At 34.6% G+C, this 19,721-nt stretch overlaps 2 protein-coding genes and 1 pseudogene across 2 annotated transcripts; all 3 read left to right on the plus strand.

Moving 5' to 3' along the window:
• The first annotated feature begins 4,977 nt into the window (after window positions 1-4,977).
• LOC123895741 (P34 probable thiol protease-like) lies at window positions 4,978-5,509 on the plus strand. Its single transcript, XM_045946232.1, has 2 exons — window positions 4,978-5,010; window positions 5,108-5,509. The coding sequence occupies exons 1-2, from the start codon at window positions 4,978-4,980 to the stop codon at window positions 5,507-5,509; spliced, it is 435 nt and encodes a 144-aa protein (XP_045802188.1).
• Window positions 5,510-6,039: 530 nt separating this feature from the next.
• On the plus strand, window positions 6,040-15,642 carry LOC123897540 (annotated as a pseudogene).
• Window positions 15,643-16,810: 1,168 nt separating this feature from the next.
• LOC123897350 lies at window positions 16,811-17,690 on the plus strand. Its single transcript, XM_045947950.1, has 2 exons — window positions 16,811-17,004; window positions 17,094-17,690. The coding sequence occupies exons 1-2, from the start codon at window positions 16,905-16,907 to the stop codon at window positions 17,588-17,590; spliced, it is 597 nt and encodes a 198-aa protein (XP_045803906.1). The 5' UTR covers window positions 16,811-16,904; the 3' UTR covers window positions 17,591-17,690.
• The last annotated feature ends 2,031 nt before the right edge of the window (window positions 17,691-19,721 follow it).

Genomic DNA, 19,721 nt, shown 5'->3' on the forward strand with positions numbered 1-19,721 from the left:
TTTTTTATAATAACTAATCAATTTAATTTTTTAAATAATTAAAAACCGTGAATCAAACATACCATAGGGGCGAAATAAATTACACGCGTTAGCGTGACATGCTCAATCATGATTCAATTTGGTTAGTCAGCTATCATTTAACGTCAAAGACCAAAGCTAATTACAACTACAACTGATTTGTAGGAATTAAACTCAAATTTCTAGATACATATACTTTTAAAGCATAACCGATAAAGATTAATTTGTATGCATTGTTAATGTAAATTTTTTTTACACATGTATTCAATGATTTGTTGTCACATCATTGGATGAATGTGACACATCATATGTTCTTAAACACTATACATTATGTGTTGGTATATTATTAAACGCATGTGTAAAATAACTTTACACCTAACCATATATATAAGTTAAATTCTAACGGATATATGGTATTAAAAACTAGTAAGAATGTGCATGGGATTGTAGCACATTTAGGAAGAAAATAATACTCCATTTTCATGATGGTCGTCCCGGACAAAACAATTTGGAGGTTGTGTCCTAGTTTTAAAAAAGGATTTAGAAGTTTAAAAAAAAATTAGAAAGAGGTCTCATTTTAGTTTTAGTTTTAAGATATTTTTGACCGGTCAATTTAGTTCCTTCTAAAAATAAAATTAAAACTAGAATTCGTTCGGAATAACTTATTTTTGAGTTTAGGCAAAATAATTTATGCAAATAAATAAATTTTTATGTGTTATTATAAGTTTGTGAAAAAATAACTTATAAAACTACAGTTTTTTGTTAGCGTAAACTTATAAATTAACCTAAAATCTTATTTATTTGCATAAGTTGCTTTATATAAGTTCAAAAATAAGTTATTTCAAACAAACCCTTAGTCTCTGACATTTTTATATTGGGCATAAAGCAGTAGAGACTAATTTGTGTTCGAAAATGTTACGGATTAGTTTTTTTTAGAGACTAAATTGTTCTATTAAAAATTTGTGAGATATAAAAATAAGTCTTTATTAAAAAAAATAAAAAAGTAAAATAAAACAAAGACGCACGAAATATGGAATGTTTGAAATAAATTACCTGTTTGAGCGTCACATACTCAATCATGATTCCATTTCGTTATGGTACAAAACAATCACACAAGCCACTACCCTGCAATGCTGCATGTTCTTCCTACAAACAAATTTCACTCACTTTACCCAAATACTACCATTTATTTGTAGGCTAATGTTACGGTAGACCACTTTTACAAGTGATTCACTGTGGATAAGTGATCTACCGAATATGAATTTTACGAAATTTATTGTTGGATTGAAAGTTTATATCGTATAGATAATCATTAATTTTTTAATTTGTGTCTACAATGAAACACGAACTCTCACACGGACACCGCGATATGGCACGGACACGATGACAACGCTAATGTAAAAAGTATAAGACACTAACACCGCTACATTTTTTTTTAATCAAGACACCGCCACAAATTTATAAAATATATAAATTTTAACATATTTTTGAGTGGTCAATTTAGTCCTTCTAAAATTAAAATTAGTCTTTGACATTTTTATATTGGGGACAAACTACTAGTAGAGATTAATTTGTGTTCGTATGAAAATGTTAAAGATTAATTTGTGTTTGCAATGAAGCACGAACTCTCACACGGACACCGCGATATGACACGGACACAACGACAACGTTAATGTAAAAAGTATAAGACACTAACGCCGCTACATTTTTTTTTGAATCAAGACACCGCCACAAATTTATAAAATATATGAATTTTAACATATTTTTGAGTGGTCAATTTAGTCATTCTAACATAAAATCTTATTTATTTGTGTAAGTTATTTTATAAAATTAACATAAAAACTTATTTATTTACATAAGTTGCTTTATATAAGTTCAAAAATAAGTTATTCCAAACAGGTCGTTAGTCTCTGACATTTTTATATTAGGGATAAAATAGTAGAGACTAATTTGTGTTCGAAAATGTTACGGATTAGTTTTTTTTGTTAGAGACTAAATTGTTGTATTAAAAATATGTGAGATATGAAAATAAATCTTTATTAAAAAAAAAAAAAAGTAAAATAAAATAAGGACGCACGAAATATGGTGGAATGTTTGAAATAAATTTCCTGCATGAGTGTCACATGGTCAATCATGATTGCATTTGGTTAAACAAAACAATCACACTACACTACCACTACCTGCAATGCAATGCAACAACAAGCCACTACCCTGCAAAATAAGTACCATCGCAATGCAATGCAACAACAAGCCACTACCCTGCAAAATAAGTACCATATACTACTACCCTTTGTGAATGGGTTGATCAACGACACCGTTTCATGATTTAATTGTTATAGTGTGCGTAAGAGTTTGTTTACATTTCTAGAAGATTCTAAGGGTTTTCTTTTCGTCTTCTTACCCATTCATTCATACAATCACTCCATTTTTTCCTCTGCTTTTCACCATCAACGTTGCTAGCTCCTCCCGTCAAAGCACATTCATCAACCGCAAGGTAGCAACACTACCATTTCTACTCTAAATCTGCTTCATAATTGCATTTTTAATCTATATACTAGTATTTTTAATCTCTCTTTTCTTCAACAATTTACTATTCTGCAAAATAAGCGCTACTCACTTTGAGGAAGAAAAACAAGTGGTATTTCAGTTTTAATCTCTCTTTTCATCAACTATTTACTATCCTGCAAAACAAACAAGAACAAGAACAATTGGTATTTCAGATTTAATCTCTTTTTTCTTCAACTGTTTACTATCCTGCAAAACAAGCATCTGCGCTACTTACTTTGAGGAACAAGAACAACAACAAGAACAATTGGTATTTCAGTTTTAATCTCTCTTTTCTACAACTATTTATAAATCTATAAAGACACACTGCCAAATATGGAATGTTTGAAACAAATCCTTTCCGCACTGCAACGCTAGGCACACACAAAAACAAGCACTACTACTACCCTTTGTGAATGGGTTGATGAACGACACCGTTTCATGATTTTATTGTTATAGTGTGCGTAAGAGTTTGTTTACATTTTTAGAAGATTCTAAGGGTTTTCTTTTCGTCTTCTTACCCATTCATACATACAATCACTCCATTTTTTTCCTCTGCTTTTCACCATCAACGTTGCTAGCTCCTCCCGTCAAAGCACATTCATCAACTGCAAGGTAGCAACACTACCATTTCTACTGTTTCTGTATTTCTACTCTAAATCTGCTTCATAATTGCATTTTTCCTTTTTAGTATAACTTCGCTTTAGCTTAATCATTATCTAACTCTTCGTTTTGCTTGTGTTGTTATATTTGGAGTTGATTGATTTTATGATTTTCATTTTAGACATCACTGCATGAACCTAGCAATTTCTTTAGAGTTTGTCTCTTCTATATACTACTATTTTTACATGTCGTTGTGAGACTGTATTGAGAGATTTCTTATGGTGTTCATTGGCTGCTTTATAGTTTGTTAGTTAGAACCCCTTTGAGTGTGTGGAATTGTTATTGAATGTGTGGAATTGGTAATGAATGAGGGGAAGTGCTTGAAGAAGAGGACCGATACTCTTCAACAAACCTATAATAATTCCACACACTCAAAGGGGTAAACAAACCTTTTTTAATTCCCAGCAACTCTTTTAAGTTACTCTTAGTAGTACTTGTTTCCAGAAACAAAATTTTAATTTCAAGTGATTTCCATGATTTTTCATTGCTTCCTTTTATTTTAATTTTCTTTGTTAAGCCACATTAATCATGGAGTTGATTTTATTTTACTAGGCAACGAAGAGGAACAATGATCATCATGCTGATTCAAATTTTTGTGTGCGCTGCCGTGGGTCTTTGTTCGCTACTCTACATCCTGGTATGTAGAAAAACTTCATGCATGCAATGTATTCAGAGTATTCATCTATGCTTAATGATACAATAGATCATCTATGCTTAATGATACAATAGATCAATAATCTGACGGGGACGAGAATTGGAACGATGAATCGATAAATCTTTACCATGAATCTTTTCTATAGATCTAGCAGATATAGTAAAGATTCTTAAACCAATCCTCTTAAAAAAAGATTTATATACATATCTGCTAGCTAGCTCCTTAATTAATTGATTTTTTTATAATTAAAAATGAGTCTCATCTATTCACTGTTATTAAAATCCACCTTCCAAAAGTGTTGAATTGATATATACGAGAGATAGACAATGATTTCCATTGCAAGCCATATTCATGCATTAAAAAATTACATTGCAGTGGTTGAAGAATAAGAGAGATAGACAGCTTGTTGTGCCTCTGCTTGTTGTGCCTCAGCAACACATTTACCATCACCAATGGGATTGGAGAAAAGAAGGTGCTGTGACTCCGGTTAAAGATCAAATAGATATTAGTATGTACTTCTTTCATCCTTTTTACAAGAACTTTTTCAAAAATCACGGCTATTAAAAAAAGTTCTTGGAATAATAATTTTGTCATAAAAGTGTTTTACTATTACTATTAAATTACCCTTGTGTATTAATACATACATTGTTGACTTTTCTTATTCCAAGACAAATTGATATTATTAATATAACACCCCAACTAATTTATCTAGAATATTAGCCGAGACATGTATAAATGGATCGGGATACATTAAAATTGCGAAATTAAACTCATTGTATATAAAGTATTCGCAATGACTTTGTCATTCATACAAGCCTTATATATATATATATATATATATATATATATCTAATAATGATATATTGTACTAATTTTAATTTATAGATGCTTGTTGGGCTTTCGGAGCGATAGGCGCCGTCGAGGGCATATATTTTATTAAGTCAAAGCCCAAGACACTTTTGGCCTTTTCAGAGCAGGAATTGATCGACTGTTGCGTCTGTGACACAAAACGTGGTACTTCTCAAGGTGGCCAACCATCAGCAGCTTTCGAATATATAAAAAGGAATGGGATTTCTTTGGAAGAAGATTACCCATATATGAATGCCAAGATGATTTGCCGAAGAAACAAGGTACAATAGTTATTTGTCTCCTTTTCTCATTTTTTTATGGTAAATTTAGTTTATTATTTTATTACTAATGGTTTTTTTCAATCTAATTAATTAACAGCTAACAGGAAGACGTGTCGTTTATATTGACGATTATAAGCGTATTGATGTTGAGTCAAAAAATCCTGACAAGATACTCAATGATATGCTCAAGGCGGTTAAACGCCAACCTATATTGGTAAAACTATGTATCCCTGCGGAGGATGTGAAAAATTTCAAAGGATACAAAGGGAGAGATGGTGTTTATAAGGGGTTTTCTACGAAGGTGATCAGCGATAAAAAGCCAGCAACTCATGGAATGCTGATAGTAGGGTATGGTCAATCTTCTGATGGAGTGCCTTATTGGATTCTCAAAAACTCGTGGGGAACAGATTGGGGAATTGATGGTTATATGTACTTTCTAAGAAGTTCCGGCAAAGGATTGTACGGAATCAACACTTATGCTCTCTATCCCACTATCTAGTAAGGACTTTAAAGATTTATGGTTCGATTTAGATCCTTTAGTCTTGAGCAAATTACTAACTACCAAGATTGGACGGAGAATCCTCCCTGCATCGGATAATATACGCACTTCTCGTTGATTTTGGTCTCGAAAATGAAAGTTGATGTTCAAGTTCAGGTTAGAATTTTTTTTCCCTCATTTCTTCAAGTTTTTTCATAAGAAATTAATGAGTTATTGTTGTTCTTTTGTTAAAGGAATTGTTTTTTAAATTCGTATGCTTTGAAACTTGTGATTTGTTCTTATTTATTGTTTATGTGTGTTAATGAGATTATGGACGGAGCCAGGATTTAAGTTTGGGGAGGGACGGGCAGGGCAAATTTTAAAGTACAGTTGAACAACGAAAAAATTATATTTTAAAAGCATAACATATACAAAAAAAAAAAAAAAAACTGTTAAATAAATAAAAAATTAATATCGTGAATCTTCATTTTGTGGGGAATATTTTTTTTTAAGTTGAACTTTTGCCACCTCCATTTTCATATTTATTTATTATAATTTTGTCTCAACTAATGTGTTTTGCTTGCAATTTTGAAATGAGAAATGAAAAATGATTTGACATTGAAATTACTAGGGCGTTGGTTGATTTATGTGTGTGATTTTGAAATGTAGGGAGATTATCATGGATGAGAAGAGAGAAATAACTATTGGGAGACTTCCTGTTATGGTTATGTCTGATTTATGTTGGATGAGTGAAGCTGAAAAAGGTGATTGTGAATTTGACCATGGAGGTTACTTTCACAATCTAATTCATTCTCAAACTCATTTTCTACTTCATCGAACCTTGTCTGTCTCTCACTAACACTGTCATGTCTGACGCTTATTGGAGATACGCCGCCGAATCCCAGCAACAGCAGCAGCAGCACCCCCTGCCATCACCGGCAAACGTCCCCGTCCCGATTACGGTAGCAGATTTCTTCCCTTTACTTCCTCTTTTTTTAAATTTCAATTTAGGGTTTCTACTCCCCCAATTCAACATTTCTAATTAGCTAGGTTTTCTAATCCAAATTTACATCCAAACACAATCAATTTCCCTCCTTTTCGTTTCTGGGGTTGCTAAAGCTCACTTTTTTATCTGTAAACCACTTTCAAGTTGAAATTTTTTATTTTCATTGTCATTGTATTGCATATACTCCTAGTTTGTAAAGTTGAAAACTGCTTAAAGTATAAAGTTTTCAAGAAATGAAAACCATGTAGAGTATTTGATTAATATATTTGGCTTGACTGTGAAACTGTTTTTTTTTGTTTTTGTTTTAATGGATCTGTTTTGTTGCAATGGTAATCAAACTGTTCTGAAGATTAAAAATTTGATTCATATGATCAGTCACAAGCTATATCTCAACTTATTTAATGTAAGCAATCAATGAGATTGAAAATTATATAGTTGGTATCAAGTTAACTTTGTTGGAATCCCTCTTTGGTAGCTAATAGCTATGTTAATGTTTAGCAAAAAGAAGATTTTACACATTTTTCATTATTATTTGGCTTGATTATGCAAATGGTCCCTACAAATCTTGGTCACTTAAATTTTAGTCTTTGTAATTCCAAATCCTTTCAGTTTACTTACATGCATTTATGTCTTGTTTGTTACAGTTTTTATACATTTCAGGGTTAAATTGTTTTTAGTCATGATTGTGTAAGTTTAATCCCTGCATAAGTTTTCTCGAATTTTAGTACCTATTTTTCTTTAGGGACTTAAGGCACTCAGTTTTGTAAAATGCTTTCAAAATAGGGACTAAAATTGAATACAGTAAAATTTATCTTAAAAATTCGCAATTTTATAGGGATTACAAAATATTTAACCTCAGGTTTTATTGCAGTGCATTAATGTTTTATTTATTCTATATTATATCTTCACAATGTACTGTATTTCTTTGGTATTGTTTGTAAATTGCTTTTGTTGCAGATTTTTATTGCACAGGAGCAGATATGTCTGAAGAGGCTCTGGGTTTCAAATATTCCGTATTGGGAAGTTTCATACAAGTCACAGATGAAGAGAAATAGGATGGTTGTTAAATTGGTGGAAAATTCCACTTTTGAAGGAATTAAAAACGGAGAGAAGATGCTGACAGTATATTTTCTGTCTGTGGAGATTCCTGTATGGATACTGTTTTTTGCTCTTGGTGTCACTTCAGATAAAGAGATTGTTGATCTCATTGATTATGAAGAGGGAGATGGAAGAGTTGACAACATTCTCTTTGCATCCATTCGGGAGGCCGATGAGAAGTGCGAAACATTTCGCAGGGGAAAGAATGCACTTCTTTTCTTAGAGGAACGTGTAAAAGGTGTCCAATTTCCACCACCCGAATCTATTGACGAGTGCCTTGACATGTATGTCTTCCCGAGCATTAAAGGGTTAAAAAGAAAGGCACGGTACCTGGCATGGCATATACTGGCCGCCGAAAAACTGATAACAGGGACGACTTTAGAAATAAGAAGCTTGAGTTGGCTGGTGAGCTGCTCGAGCGTGAGATTGAGGTACATTTTGCACATGCTCGGAAACGGATTGGGAAGGCTCTGCAGAGAGATCTTCATGGAGATCGAGATGTTCTTCAAATTGAGCACTATCTTGATGCTTCCATTATTACAAATGGTCTCCAAAGAGCGTTTTCTACTGGAGCATGGACACATCCTTTTAAAAGGATGGAAAGGATTTCTGGTGTGGTTGCAACTCTTGGCCGAACAAATCCACTGCAAACCATGGCTGAAAATTAAGAAGAACAAGGCAACAGGTTCAGTACACGGGAAAGGTTGGGGATGCTAGATACCAGTAAGTTAATTTTAACTGTCCGTTTTAGTCTTTCAGTTGTTTGTGTGGTGGGTGAAGTGTGTCAATAGAAAGTTTAATATCAGCATCATACTAAATCGTATAACTAATAATCCTTTTTTTTTTTTTTTACTAATATAACTAATAATCCTAAACACCTTAAACATGTGAAGTCCCCTTGGAGTATTACTACCAACCAGAACACCAAAACTAAATCAAACTACCCACCGTCTGTTCTTTAAAACTCACGGTTCATCAATTCAATACTTTATAGTGCTGCCTGTCTAGACTAGATGCCGAGATATTATGGTGACTATCTTGGTCTCTTCAGTTTCATATTCAGTACCAGCTTCCCTAAAGTGCCTTTATTGTGGGGCTATATCTGTAAAATTAGTAAGTTCTGATTGAAATGGTTGGATAAGAAATCATGTTGAAATCTGTAATCTCTTCTTTATCCATCATTGTCACGAGTATAACTTTATAAGTATCAACTTCCCAAACATTTACAGGGATTGATCTAGTTCTGCCACTCTCTTAGTAGCTTCCCAAATATGCTGTTTTTGTATAATTGACCTGCTTTATTATAAAAATTTAAATGCTTTCATTTATTTTAACTGAAGTTTATGGTTGCAGGCATCCTTCACACTGGGGTAAGGTTTGTTTCCTGTCCACCCCAGATGGTGAAAATTGTGGACTGGTACAAAATTTGGCTGTCACAGGAGTGGTAAGTACCAATGTGACAGAACCGATACTTCCTCACCTGTTCGATTGTGGAATGGAAGAACTTGATGATACTACCACTGTTCTTGGCAGAAAAGACAAAGTCTTCCTAAATGGGGACTGGGTTGGAGTTTGTTCAGATTCCACATCATTTGTAACAGAGCTACGAAACAGAAGACGGAAAAATGAATTGCCTCATCAGGTTCACTTTTATTTATTCTCTCTAAGCTGACTGTCTATTCTACATTTGTTTTATTTTATACTATAATTTATAACACTTTTCATTTGAACCATGGAGAGAACCCTCGTAGTAGAAAAAGGGTGTTGTTGTATGCTATTAAGCGTCTGGAAAATTGGGCTTTATTGGATAATAATTTTGCAGCTCAGTTTATGTCTTAACATAAGATTAAATGGTTAGTGTAATTATATTAGTTTTTTGAACTTTGCTTCCTCTGTGAGTAAGACCATTTTTCTATATGCGCTATCTCTGCAAAGCGCTCTGTCATTTGTGTCCCTATCCTCTATCAAAATTTGGTTTATATATATACTGTATGTTCTCTGCTGTCTTTCAATTTACACCTGTGTGTTCTCTGCTGTCTTTCAATTTACACATTTGTCGATTAGCTAGCCACCATTTTTGTGATGTTTCCAATTTTGGTGACTTTATTAGCAGTCTATTATTGTGTTCTCGTATACTTTTTAGTAACTAGTAATTGCAATAAAATTGTGATTTAGTTGTTTCTTTTGAGCCTAATGTTAATAATTTCTATTTAGGTGGAAATCGAAAGAGACCAAAATCAACGAGAAGTGCGTATATTATCTGATGCAGGAAGGATTCTCCGTCCACTCTTGGTAGTTGGTAATCTGCTCAAGATTAAAGGATCTAAATCAGACCATAAATCTTTCAAGTCCTTACTGGATAATGGCGTGATTGAGCTGATTGGTCCTGAAGAAGAAGAGGATTTCAAGACTGCTTGAAGTGTTCAGTTTTTATTTGGAAAAGAGGGAAAGTCTTCTGTGAAGTACACGCATTGTGAGCTGGATATGTCATACTTGTTGGGTCTAAGCTGTTCACTTGTTCCATTTGCAAATCATGACCATGCAAGGAGAGTGTTGTATCAATCCCAGAAGCATTCTTCACAGGCTATTGGATATTCTACGACAAACCCCAATATAAGAGTTGATGCTTTGTCTCACCAATTATTTTATCCTCAAAGATCAGTTTTTCAGACAATGGCATCTGATTGTCTTGGAAAACCTGGATATCTAGGTCAAAGTAAAGTTCATCCGAAGTTTGAATTCTATAATGGGTAGAATGCAATTGTTGCTGTCAATGTACATCTCGGATATAATCAAGAAGATTCCTTGGTGATGAACCGTGCTTCTCTGCAGTGTGGTATGTTCAGATCTGAGCACATAAGGAGTTACAAAGCGGAAATTGAAAATAAGGAATCTTCTGATAAGAGAAAGAAACCTGAAGACATCGTAAACTTTGGAAAGATACAGAGTAAAATTGGTCGAGTTGATAGCCTTGATGAGGATGGCTTTCCATATGTTGGCGCGAATTTGCAGAGTGGTGATATTACTGTTGGGCGGTGTGCTGATTCAAGGACAGACCACAGTATAAAATTAAAACACACCGAAAGGGGTTATGTTCAAAAGGTTGTGCTGTCTTCTAATGATGAGGGGAAGAATTTTGCTACTGTTTCGTTAAGACAGGTAACTGGTGGAGCCAAAAACAATTTTATTGATAATGCATGTCGCCTTGTGGATAAATTTTTATGGGTTACTTCATTGAACAAACATACTGAACATGGATTTTAATTTACGTTTCACAACTGAAATGAACATTGGACAAACATACTGAACATGGATTTGTATTTGATCACTAAGAAAAACTGTTAAATTTTGCAGGTTCGAAGTCCAGTTCTTGGAGATAAGTTCTCCAGTATGCATGGACACAAGGGGGTTTTAGGATTTCTTGAGTCTCAGGAAAATTTTCCTTTCACAAAATAAGGTATTGTTCCTGATATCGTCGTAAATCCACATGCATTTCCCTCCCGACAAACTGCTGGGCAACTCCTAGAAGCTGCTTTAGGAAAATGTATTGCTTGTGTTGGTTCACTGAGAAATGCTACTCCTTTCTCCACCTCCTCTGTTGAAGCAATTACTAACCATCTTCACTGGTAATGTTTCATGACTTGTTATGATTTAATTACAATTTAGGTTACTTCTATTTTATATTGTTATAGAGGAGGAATTTGTATTTCAATTTTTTGATCTTGCTTACTTTATGACTGATGTTTCTTATTTACCAATCACGCCTTCATCAATTCAATACTTTATAGTGCTGCCTGTGTAGACTAGATGCCGAGATATTATGGTGACTATCTTGGTCTCTTCAGTTTCATATTCAGTACCAGCTTCTCTAAAGTGCCTTTATTGTGGGGATATATCTGTAAAATTAGTAAGTTCTGATTGAAATGGTTGGATAAGAAATCATGTTGAAATCTGTAATCTCTTCTTTATCCATCATTGTCACGAGTATAACTTTATAAGTATCAACTTCCCAAACATTTACAAGGATTGATCTGGTTCTGCCATTCTCTTAGTAGCTTCCCAAATATGCTGTTTTTATGTGCTTGACCTGCTTTATTATAAAAATTTAAATGCTATCATTTATTTTAACAGAAGTTAATGGTTGCAGGCATCTTTCACACTGGGGTAAAGTTTGTTTCCTGTCTACCCCAGACTTGTAAAAAATTTGGCTGTAACAGGAGTGGTAAGTACCAATGTGACAGAACCGATACTTCCTCAGCTGTTCGATTGTGGAATGGAAGAACTTGTTGATGATACTACCACTGTTCTTGGAGAAAAGACAAAGTCTTCCTAAATGGGGACTGGGTTGGAGTTTGTTCAGATTCCACATCATTTGTAACAGAGCTACGAAACAGAAGACGGAAAAATGAATTGCCGCATCAGGTTCAATTTTATTTATTCTCTCTAAGCTGACTGTCTATTCTACATTTGTTTTATTTTATACTATAGTTTATAGCACTTTTCTTTTGAACCATGGAGAGAACCCATGTAGTAGAAAAAGGGTGTTGTTGTATGCTATTAAGCATCTGGAAACTTGGGCTTTATTGGATAATAATTTTGCAGCTCAGTTTATGTCTTCACATAAGATTAAATGGTTAGCGTAATTATATTAGTTTCTTGAACTTTGCTTCCTCTGTGAGTGAGACCATGTTTCTATATGCACTATCTCTGCAAAGTGCTCTGTCATTTGTGTCCCTATCCGCTATCAAAAATTGGTTTATATATATACTGTATTGTTCTTTGCTGTCTTTCAATTTACACCTGTGTGTTCTCTGCTGTCTTTCAATTTACACATTTGTCGATAGCTAGCCACTATTTTTGTGTTATGTTTCCAATTTTGGTGACTTTATAAGCAGTCTATTATTGTGTTCTCGTATACTTTTTAGTAACTAGTAATTGCAATAAAATTGTGATTTAGTTGTTTCTTTTGAGCCTAATGTTAATAATTTCTATTTAGGTGGAAATCGAAAGAGACCAAAATCAACGAGAAGTCCGTATATTATCTGATGCAGGAAGGATTCTCCGTCCACTCTTGTAGTTGGTCATCTGCTCAAGATTAAACGATCTAAATCGGACCATAAATCTTTCAAGTCCTTACTGGATAATGGCATGATTGAGCTGATTGGTCCTGAAGAAGAAGAGGATTTCAAGACTGCTTGAAGTGTTCAGTTTTTATTTGGCAAAGAGGGAAAGTCTTCTGTGAAATACACGCATTGTGAGCTGGATATGTCATGCTTGTTGGGCCTAAGCTGTTCACTTGTTCCATTTGCAAACCATGACCATGCAAGGAGAGTGTTGTATCAATCCCAAAAGCGTTCTTCACGGGCTATTGGCTATTCTACGACAAAGCCCAATATAAGAGTTGATGCTTTGTCTCACCAATTATTTTATCCTCAAAGACCACTTTTTCAGACAATGGCATCTGATTGTCTTGGAAAACCTGGATATCTAGGTACAAGTAAAGTTCTTCCGAAGTCTGAATTTTATAGTTGGCAGAATGCAATTGTGGCTGTCAATGTACATCTCGGATAATAATCAAGAAGGTTCCTTGGTGATGAACCGTGCTTCTTTGCAGCGTGGTATGTTCAGATCTGAGCACATAAGGAGTTACAAAGCTGTAATTGAAAATAAGGAATCTTCTGATAAGAGAAAGAAACCTGAAGACATCATAAACTTAGGAAAGATACAGAGTAAAATTGGTCGAGTTGATAGCCTTGATGAGGATGGCTTTCCATTTTTGGCGCGAATTTGCAGAGTGGTGATATTATTGTTGGGCGGTGTGCTGATTCAGGGACAGACCACATTATAAAATTAGAACACACCGAAAGGGGTTATGTTCAAAATGTTGTGCTGTCTTCTAATGACGAGGGAAAGAAATCGTTAAGACAGGTAACTGGTGGAACAAAAAACTATTTTAATGATGATGCACGTCGCCTTGTGGATAAATTTTTATGGGTTACTTCATTGGACAAACATACTGAACATGGATTTTAATTTACGTTTCACAACTGAAATGAACATTGGACAAACATACCGAACATGGATTTGTATTTGATCACTAAGAAAAGCTATTAAATTTTGCAGGTTCGAAGTCCAGTTCTTTGAGATAAGTTCTCTAGTATGCATGGACAGAAGGGGGTTTTAGGATTTCTTGAGTCTCAGGAAAATTTTCATTTCACAAAACAAGGTATTGTTCCTGATATCGTCATAAATCCACATGCATTACCCTCGCGACAAACTCCTGGGCAACTCCTAGAAGCTGCTTTAGGAAAAGGTATTGCTTGTGTTGGTTCACTGAGAAATGCTACTCCTTTCTCCACTTCCTCTGTTGAAGCAATTACTAACCAGCTTCACTGGTAATGTTTCGTGACTTGTTTTGATTTAATTACAATTTAGGTTACTTGTATTTTACGTTGTTATAGATTAGGAATTTGTATTTCAATTTTTTGATCTTGCTTACTTTATGACTATTATGTTTCTTATTTAACAATAATGCGTTCCCAGTTGTAGATCCTTCTTTTGGCATTTGCTACAGGCTCACTTTAAATTTAGGAATTTCTTTCCAGAGTTTCACTTTTATGTTTCTATTTTTTGTTGCTGTACTGAACCCCATTTATGTTCCACACATGACAGAGCTGGCTTTTCAAGATGGGGGAATGAACGAGTATACAATGGGAGGACTGGTGAGGTGGTCCGCTCACTCATATTTATGTGGCCAACATTCTACCAGCGATTGCACCACATGTCTGAGGACAAGGTCAAATTCAGGAACACTGGTCCAGTTCACCAACTGACTCGACAGCCTGTTGCTGACAGTAAGCGATTTGGAGGTATCAAGTTTGGTGAGATGGAGCGTGATTGCCTGATAGCTCGTGGTGCGTCGGCCAACCTTTATGAACGGCTCTTCACCCTGAGTGATTCATCGCAGATAACACATATGCAGTAAATGCAAAAATGTAGCAAATGTGATCTTGCGACCAGTATCTGGTGGCCGGAAAATACAAGGTCCCTATTGCCGTTTCTGTGAGTCAGCTGATGATATTGTGGTGGCCAGTGTTCCATATGGAGCTAAGTTGTTGTCTCGGGAGTGTTGTGGCAAGTGTAAGATGATGATCCAACTCATGAAGAAGAGATGCAGTCGGATGTTGAAGCTGATGCACAGGTAAAAACCACCCAAGAAAGAAAGCTTTTGAAGAGGTACACTGTTTTGAAGGACTTGTTGTTACAAGTGATGTTGAAGTTCCTGCATTGGTTGAAGATGCACATGACAATGTGATTGAGACTTGCGGCATAGTTGTCGGAATGACAACTGATTGCCCCGCTTGAGTCGTGAGGAGGAGAATGTTGGGTCGATCCCTCCTCAAGTGGGAACCACACACAAAATAAAAAGAAAAACAAATAGAAAAGATTTGAAAAAAAAAAAAGATTTGTTTTATGTGATAGGCTAGGCCCACGTGAGTGGTGTGTTTTGTTATATATAAGGGATTGAAATCCCTAGTTGCAAGGTGAGGCAACAAACAGAAACATTGCAATTTTGTGCAAGTTGTGTGCGTGAAAGGGCTGCAGCAGCTACAGTAGCGCTAAATTGAAGAATCACAATTGGTGCAATTGTGAGTCAACAGTGCGTGCAAGAAAAACCAATTGGGTGTGGCACTGTGTAATAACAGAGAGCACGGCATAGAGAGGAAGAAGATTGATACTGGTGACAAAAGTGTGCTCGGCGAACGTTCTCCGTTTCGGCAGAAATTTGAGCATGTTTTTTTTGTCACTTTATTAGTTACTTAGAAAATTGTTCTGAGTAGTATTGTCTTCTCTTTGTTAGTTTGGAATACCCACTAGTTTGTGAGGTTGTTAGTTTCACCATAGGTGGTGATTATTGTACTCATTATTCGATAATAGTGGAGTTATTTGTTTGGTCTGCACGACCCGTGGTTTTTTACTCTCACATTGAGGGTTTTCCACGTTAAAATGTGGTGTCCTTATTTACGGTTTTACTCCTTTATTGTTATTATTGTTGGTGTTGGCTGCGCTGGTTAATTTCACAAAAGAGACTAATTAAACGCATCCGTATGTCCACTCCGGTTCCCATAAAGGGCCTTTTCAGCATGGGCATCGACCTCAAGTTTGAAACTGAGCTTTGCTGGTCTTTTTATTATGTTGCCTCTCTTATGAAGTATGCTATATTATTCACTCTGCTGTATGCATTATTTTCAATTTCTACTCAAAATTCAAGGGAAGGAACTTTCGTAGAATGTAACCCTCAAGAAATTAGTGAGGAAATTTCATGGACAAACAATAGGAAATGATACATAAAAGCAGAAAATTAAAACAAGTAGCTTTTTCTTTTAAGAGAAATTAAAAAACTTTCGTAATAAATACAAAAATATACCGGTGGAGAGTATTCCTGGAACATAGGAGAGGTGAGGCATATCGGTGGAGACCGGGGAGTACTTATTATTATTTTTTTTATTTTGTTAACACTCCGGTTGCTGGAAAATAGGGCCATTTACTTGGAGTTTGACTCGGAGATAAATAACAAGAATTATTGGGATGGATGCTTCCGAATCGATTTTATTTTAATTGAAGATTATTATCACTTGTGCTCAATAGTTTAGTTATTTTGGTAACATAGTGCAATCAAACTACATTATGGTTATGTCCCATGGCAAAGACAATTTATGGACATGCAACAAAATACTACTACTAGTACACACTACGGAGGATATTGCCACAAGTTCAGATAATGTGAAAGTAAACTTTTAGATGTAAATTATTATATAAAGGTAGAACTAGTGCAAATATTGTGAGTCAAACTCAATGTTTATTAATATGTTACCAGAAAAAAAAATTCATGCTCTTCTTTTATGTGTTTATTTACTAGTATAAGTTACCGTGTATTTGAACGGGTTGATGTTCAATAAAAAATATGGATTATTAAATTTTAATATTTTGTTATTTTTTTAATTATTTATAAAATTAATTATATATTTAATGTAATAATTTATTTAAATATGAAATATATGATATATGCTATAAATTAATACGAAATATATGATAGAATGGAAAATAATACTCAACTTCCTTTGTTCAACCAGCGTATTTTTTTTTTAACACAATTCTAAAAAAATAATATTATCAAAGTAACTTATATAAATATAAATAATGCCCCCGGTTAAATTGAAACAATTATTTTGATCATCATTCATTCCATTCATTCCCCATTTCGCCAAAATCTCTCTCTCTCTCTCAACCCTCCTTCCTTCTCGAGCCAGCATGAAAAACCCTCGCTATCGGCATTCTCAGCCGCCGCAACAACCACCACAAGGTTCCGATGTCTTGGCTGCTTCGCCTCCACCGTCTCTTCTTCTTAAAGGTAAAAACGATGAAATCTGAATTCTATATTTTTTGTCTCTCTCTTGATAATTGCAAAATAATAATTAAACCTAATTAATCTGATTTTAGGAATAAAGAGTTTGAAAGAAACGGTGATGGGCGTTGCTTTGTCTCTCTGGTGTATTCTGGATGGTTGGGCTAACCTTATCCTTCTCTATTTCGACTTCCAAATCTGGTGCAAGGAATATGGCAAAACATACCCTTCGCTAAAAGAGAAACTCTACAGATTCAGTGTCTTCAAGGAAAGATTTGAACGGAATGCCTCAATGCCCAACGGTTTCGGTGATCGAACAGCAGATGAATTGGAGCACCTTTTACCTCTTGGCAGTTATGACGATTATGCCAGCGAAGAAGAATTCTTTAAAAGCTTGCACAAGAGAGTTGGCAATACATATAGAGTATATGAAGAGAATAATAAGGTTTTCGTTGATTGCTCCGGCCCCAACACCTTCCGTGGTTCTGACATTGAAGAAGAAAAATTATTTGAAAGGTTGCGCAGGAATCCTGGCTCTACATACCGGGTGTTTAAAGAGGATGATGACATCTTTTGTGTTCACTGCTTTTGAATCTAGGGACTTTGTTTTATCCATTATGTTACTTTTTACTGCTACTTGTTTTGAGGAACAACTTAAGGGGTATTTCAATTTTAATCTCTCTTTTCTTCAACTATTTATAAATCTATATACTACTATTTTTACATGTCGTTGTGAGACTGTGTTGAGAGATTTCTTATGGTGTTCATTGGCTGCTTTATAGTTTATATATACCTTTTAGTTTGTTAGTTAGAACCCTGTGTGTGTGGAATTGGTAATGAATGAGGGGAAGTGCTTGAAGAAGTTAATCTCTCTAAACATTAACATTGAGTGAGGATTTTGAAAGATTAAACTTTTTGTTAATTTTGAGTGTTATTTTTTAGTAAGATCTTCTAAAAAACAACTAGAGACGTCAATGAACAGAAAGAAAAAACCAGTTGAATTTGACCAATTGATTTTTAATGAGAAATCCTGCCCCTTTAATTATTAGCATGCTTTATGTATTGAAGTTAGTGAGACCAAAGTAGTTCGTAGTTCATAAGTTCTGACCAATTGTTGTGAATAACCGATCTGAGTCTTCTCTTGTCATTGCTGTGATTCTCCATACCCAAAATTGAAACTAGCTTCTTTCTCTTAATAGCCCGAAGGCAAAAATATAAGTCTCTAATGTTGGTGGTATGTATACTGAGTTCTCTTTATGAAGAGGATAGCTTAGTCAATCATCAAAACAGAAGTCTTTCTGTTTTGGTTTTCATATCCTTTGGTAGTATGACAGTGAAGTTCATATCATGACAGTCACAAACATATCCATATCAGTGTGTTATTGCACACTATTAATGGAGTGTGTTATTGCCGACATAACGAGCTAGTTAGCATTCTTAAGTGTGGAAGACGGCGCAAGTTAGCATTCATTTTTTTCTGATAGGCTTATCCCTTCATTGTGTCGTTGCCTTTTACCCCTCGACTTCGTTGTTGTTTGACTCTCAATGTCATGTTCAATTTTTTTGCTGGCAGTTCTTTTTTATTGAATTAGCTGATCTAGTTCTGAATATAGTTGGATTATTGTACAAACCAAAAGGAGTGTATCAATCCATGCCTGCTCATCACTCTGGTAACTTCCAAATGATAGCTGCAAGCAAACATGTTAGTGTTGTGTTCGGTGTCTGCGTAACGATGACGATAAAAAGTTTCAAGTGCCTACTTTATGAAGTATGCTATATTATTCACTCTGCTGTATGCATTTCAATTTCTACTCAAAATTCAAGGGAAGGAACTTTCGTAGAATGTAACCCTCAAGAAATTAGTGAGGAAATTTCATAGACAAATAATAGGAAATGATACATAAAAGTAGAAAATTACTTAGGGACTGTTATGAATTGTTTATTTGAGCATATCTTCTAGGTTGAGCACTTGCGAGACTGTTTCTTGCTAGACTGTTTCTGAGAGCTTAGTAACTTATGACATGTCCATAAGTTGTCCAATATAGCATATGAAAAAAATTTATTTTATACTTGTTATAGCAATAGCTTATAATAAACATATGATAGAAGTTTACATCGGTTAGTCCACAAATCTTAGCTCAATTTGCAGAAATGCTCTACTTTATGTGCGTGAGTTTTCAATGGCTTTGCCATTTCGGGTATCAACCAACAAAAAAAACAAGAAGTTTACATCGGTTAGATAAATAACCAAAATTATTGGAATGAAATTTGGATGTTTCCGAATCAATTTTATTTTAATTTGAAGATCATTATTGCTGGAGCTCAATAATTTAGTTATTGGTGAATTCTTCGGTACACATATTATGATGTAGATATGTACCGTGGTTTGGTATATGGGAAAACAATTTATGATGATAAAATATAAATATTAATTCATTAACATATATTGCAAAAACAAAATTGGTCAAGTAATGATTAGTCTCATCCCGTGAACTTAACTCAATTGGCAAGGACCATCCCACTAAAGGTGAAATTTCTAGTCAATTGACTACTAGATAAAAAAGAAGAAGATTAAACTCGCACTTTTAATGTGGAAAAATGAGAAATTTTGATTTCGAACTCATATCTTGTACATATACCTGTGTGGTTACAAAATGAACTGTACGGACATACAGCAAAATACTGCTACTAGTACATAGGATATTGCCACAAGTTCAGATTAT

Source organism: Trifolium pratense, linkage group LG7, assembly GCF_020283565.1.
Source record: "Trifolium pratense cultivar HEN17-A07 linkage group LG7, ARS_RC_1.1, whole genome shotgun sequence".
Classification (NCBI taxonomy): Eukaryota; Viridiplantae; Streptophyta; class Magnoliopsida; order Fabales; family Fabaceae; genus Trifolium; species Trifolium pratense.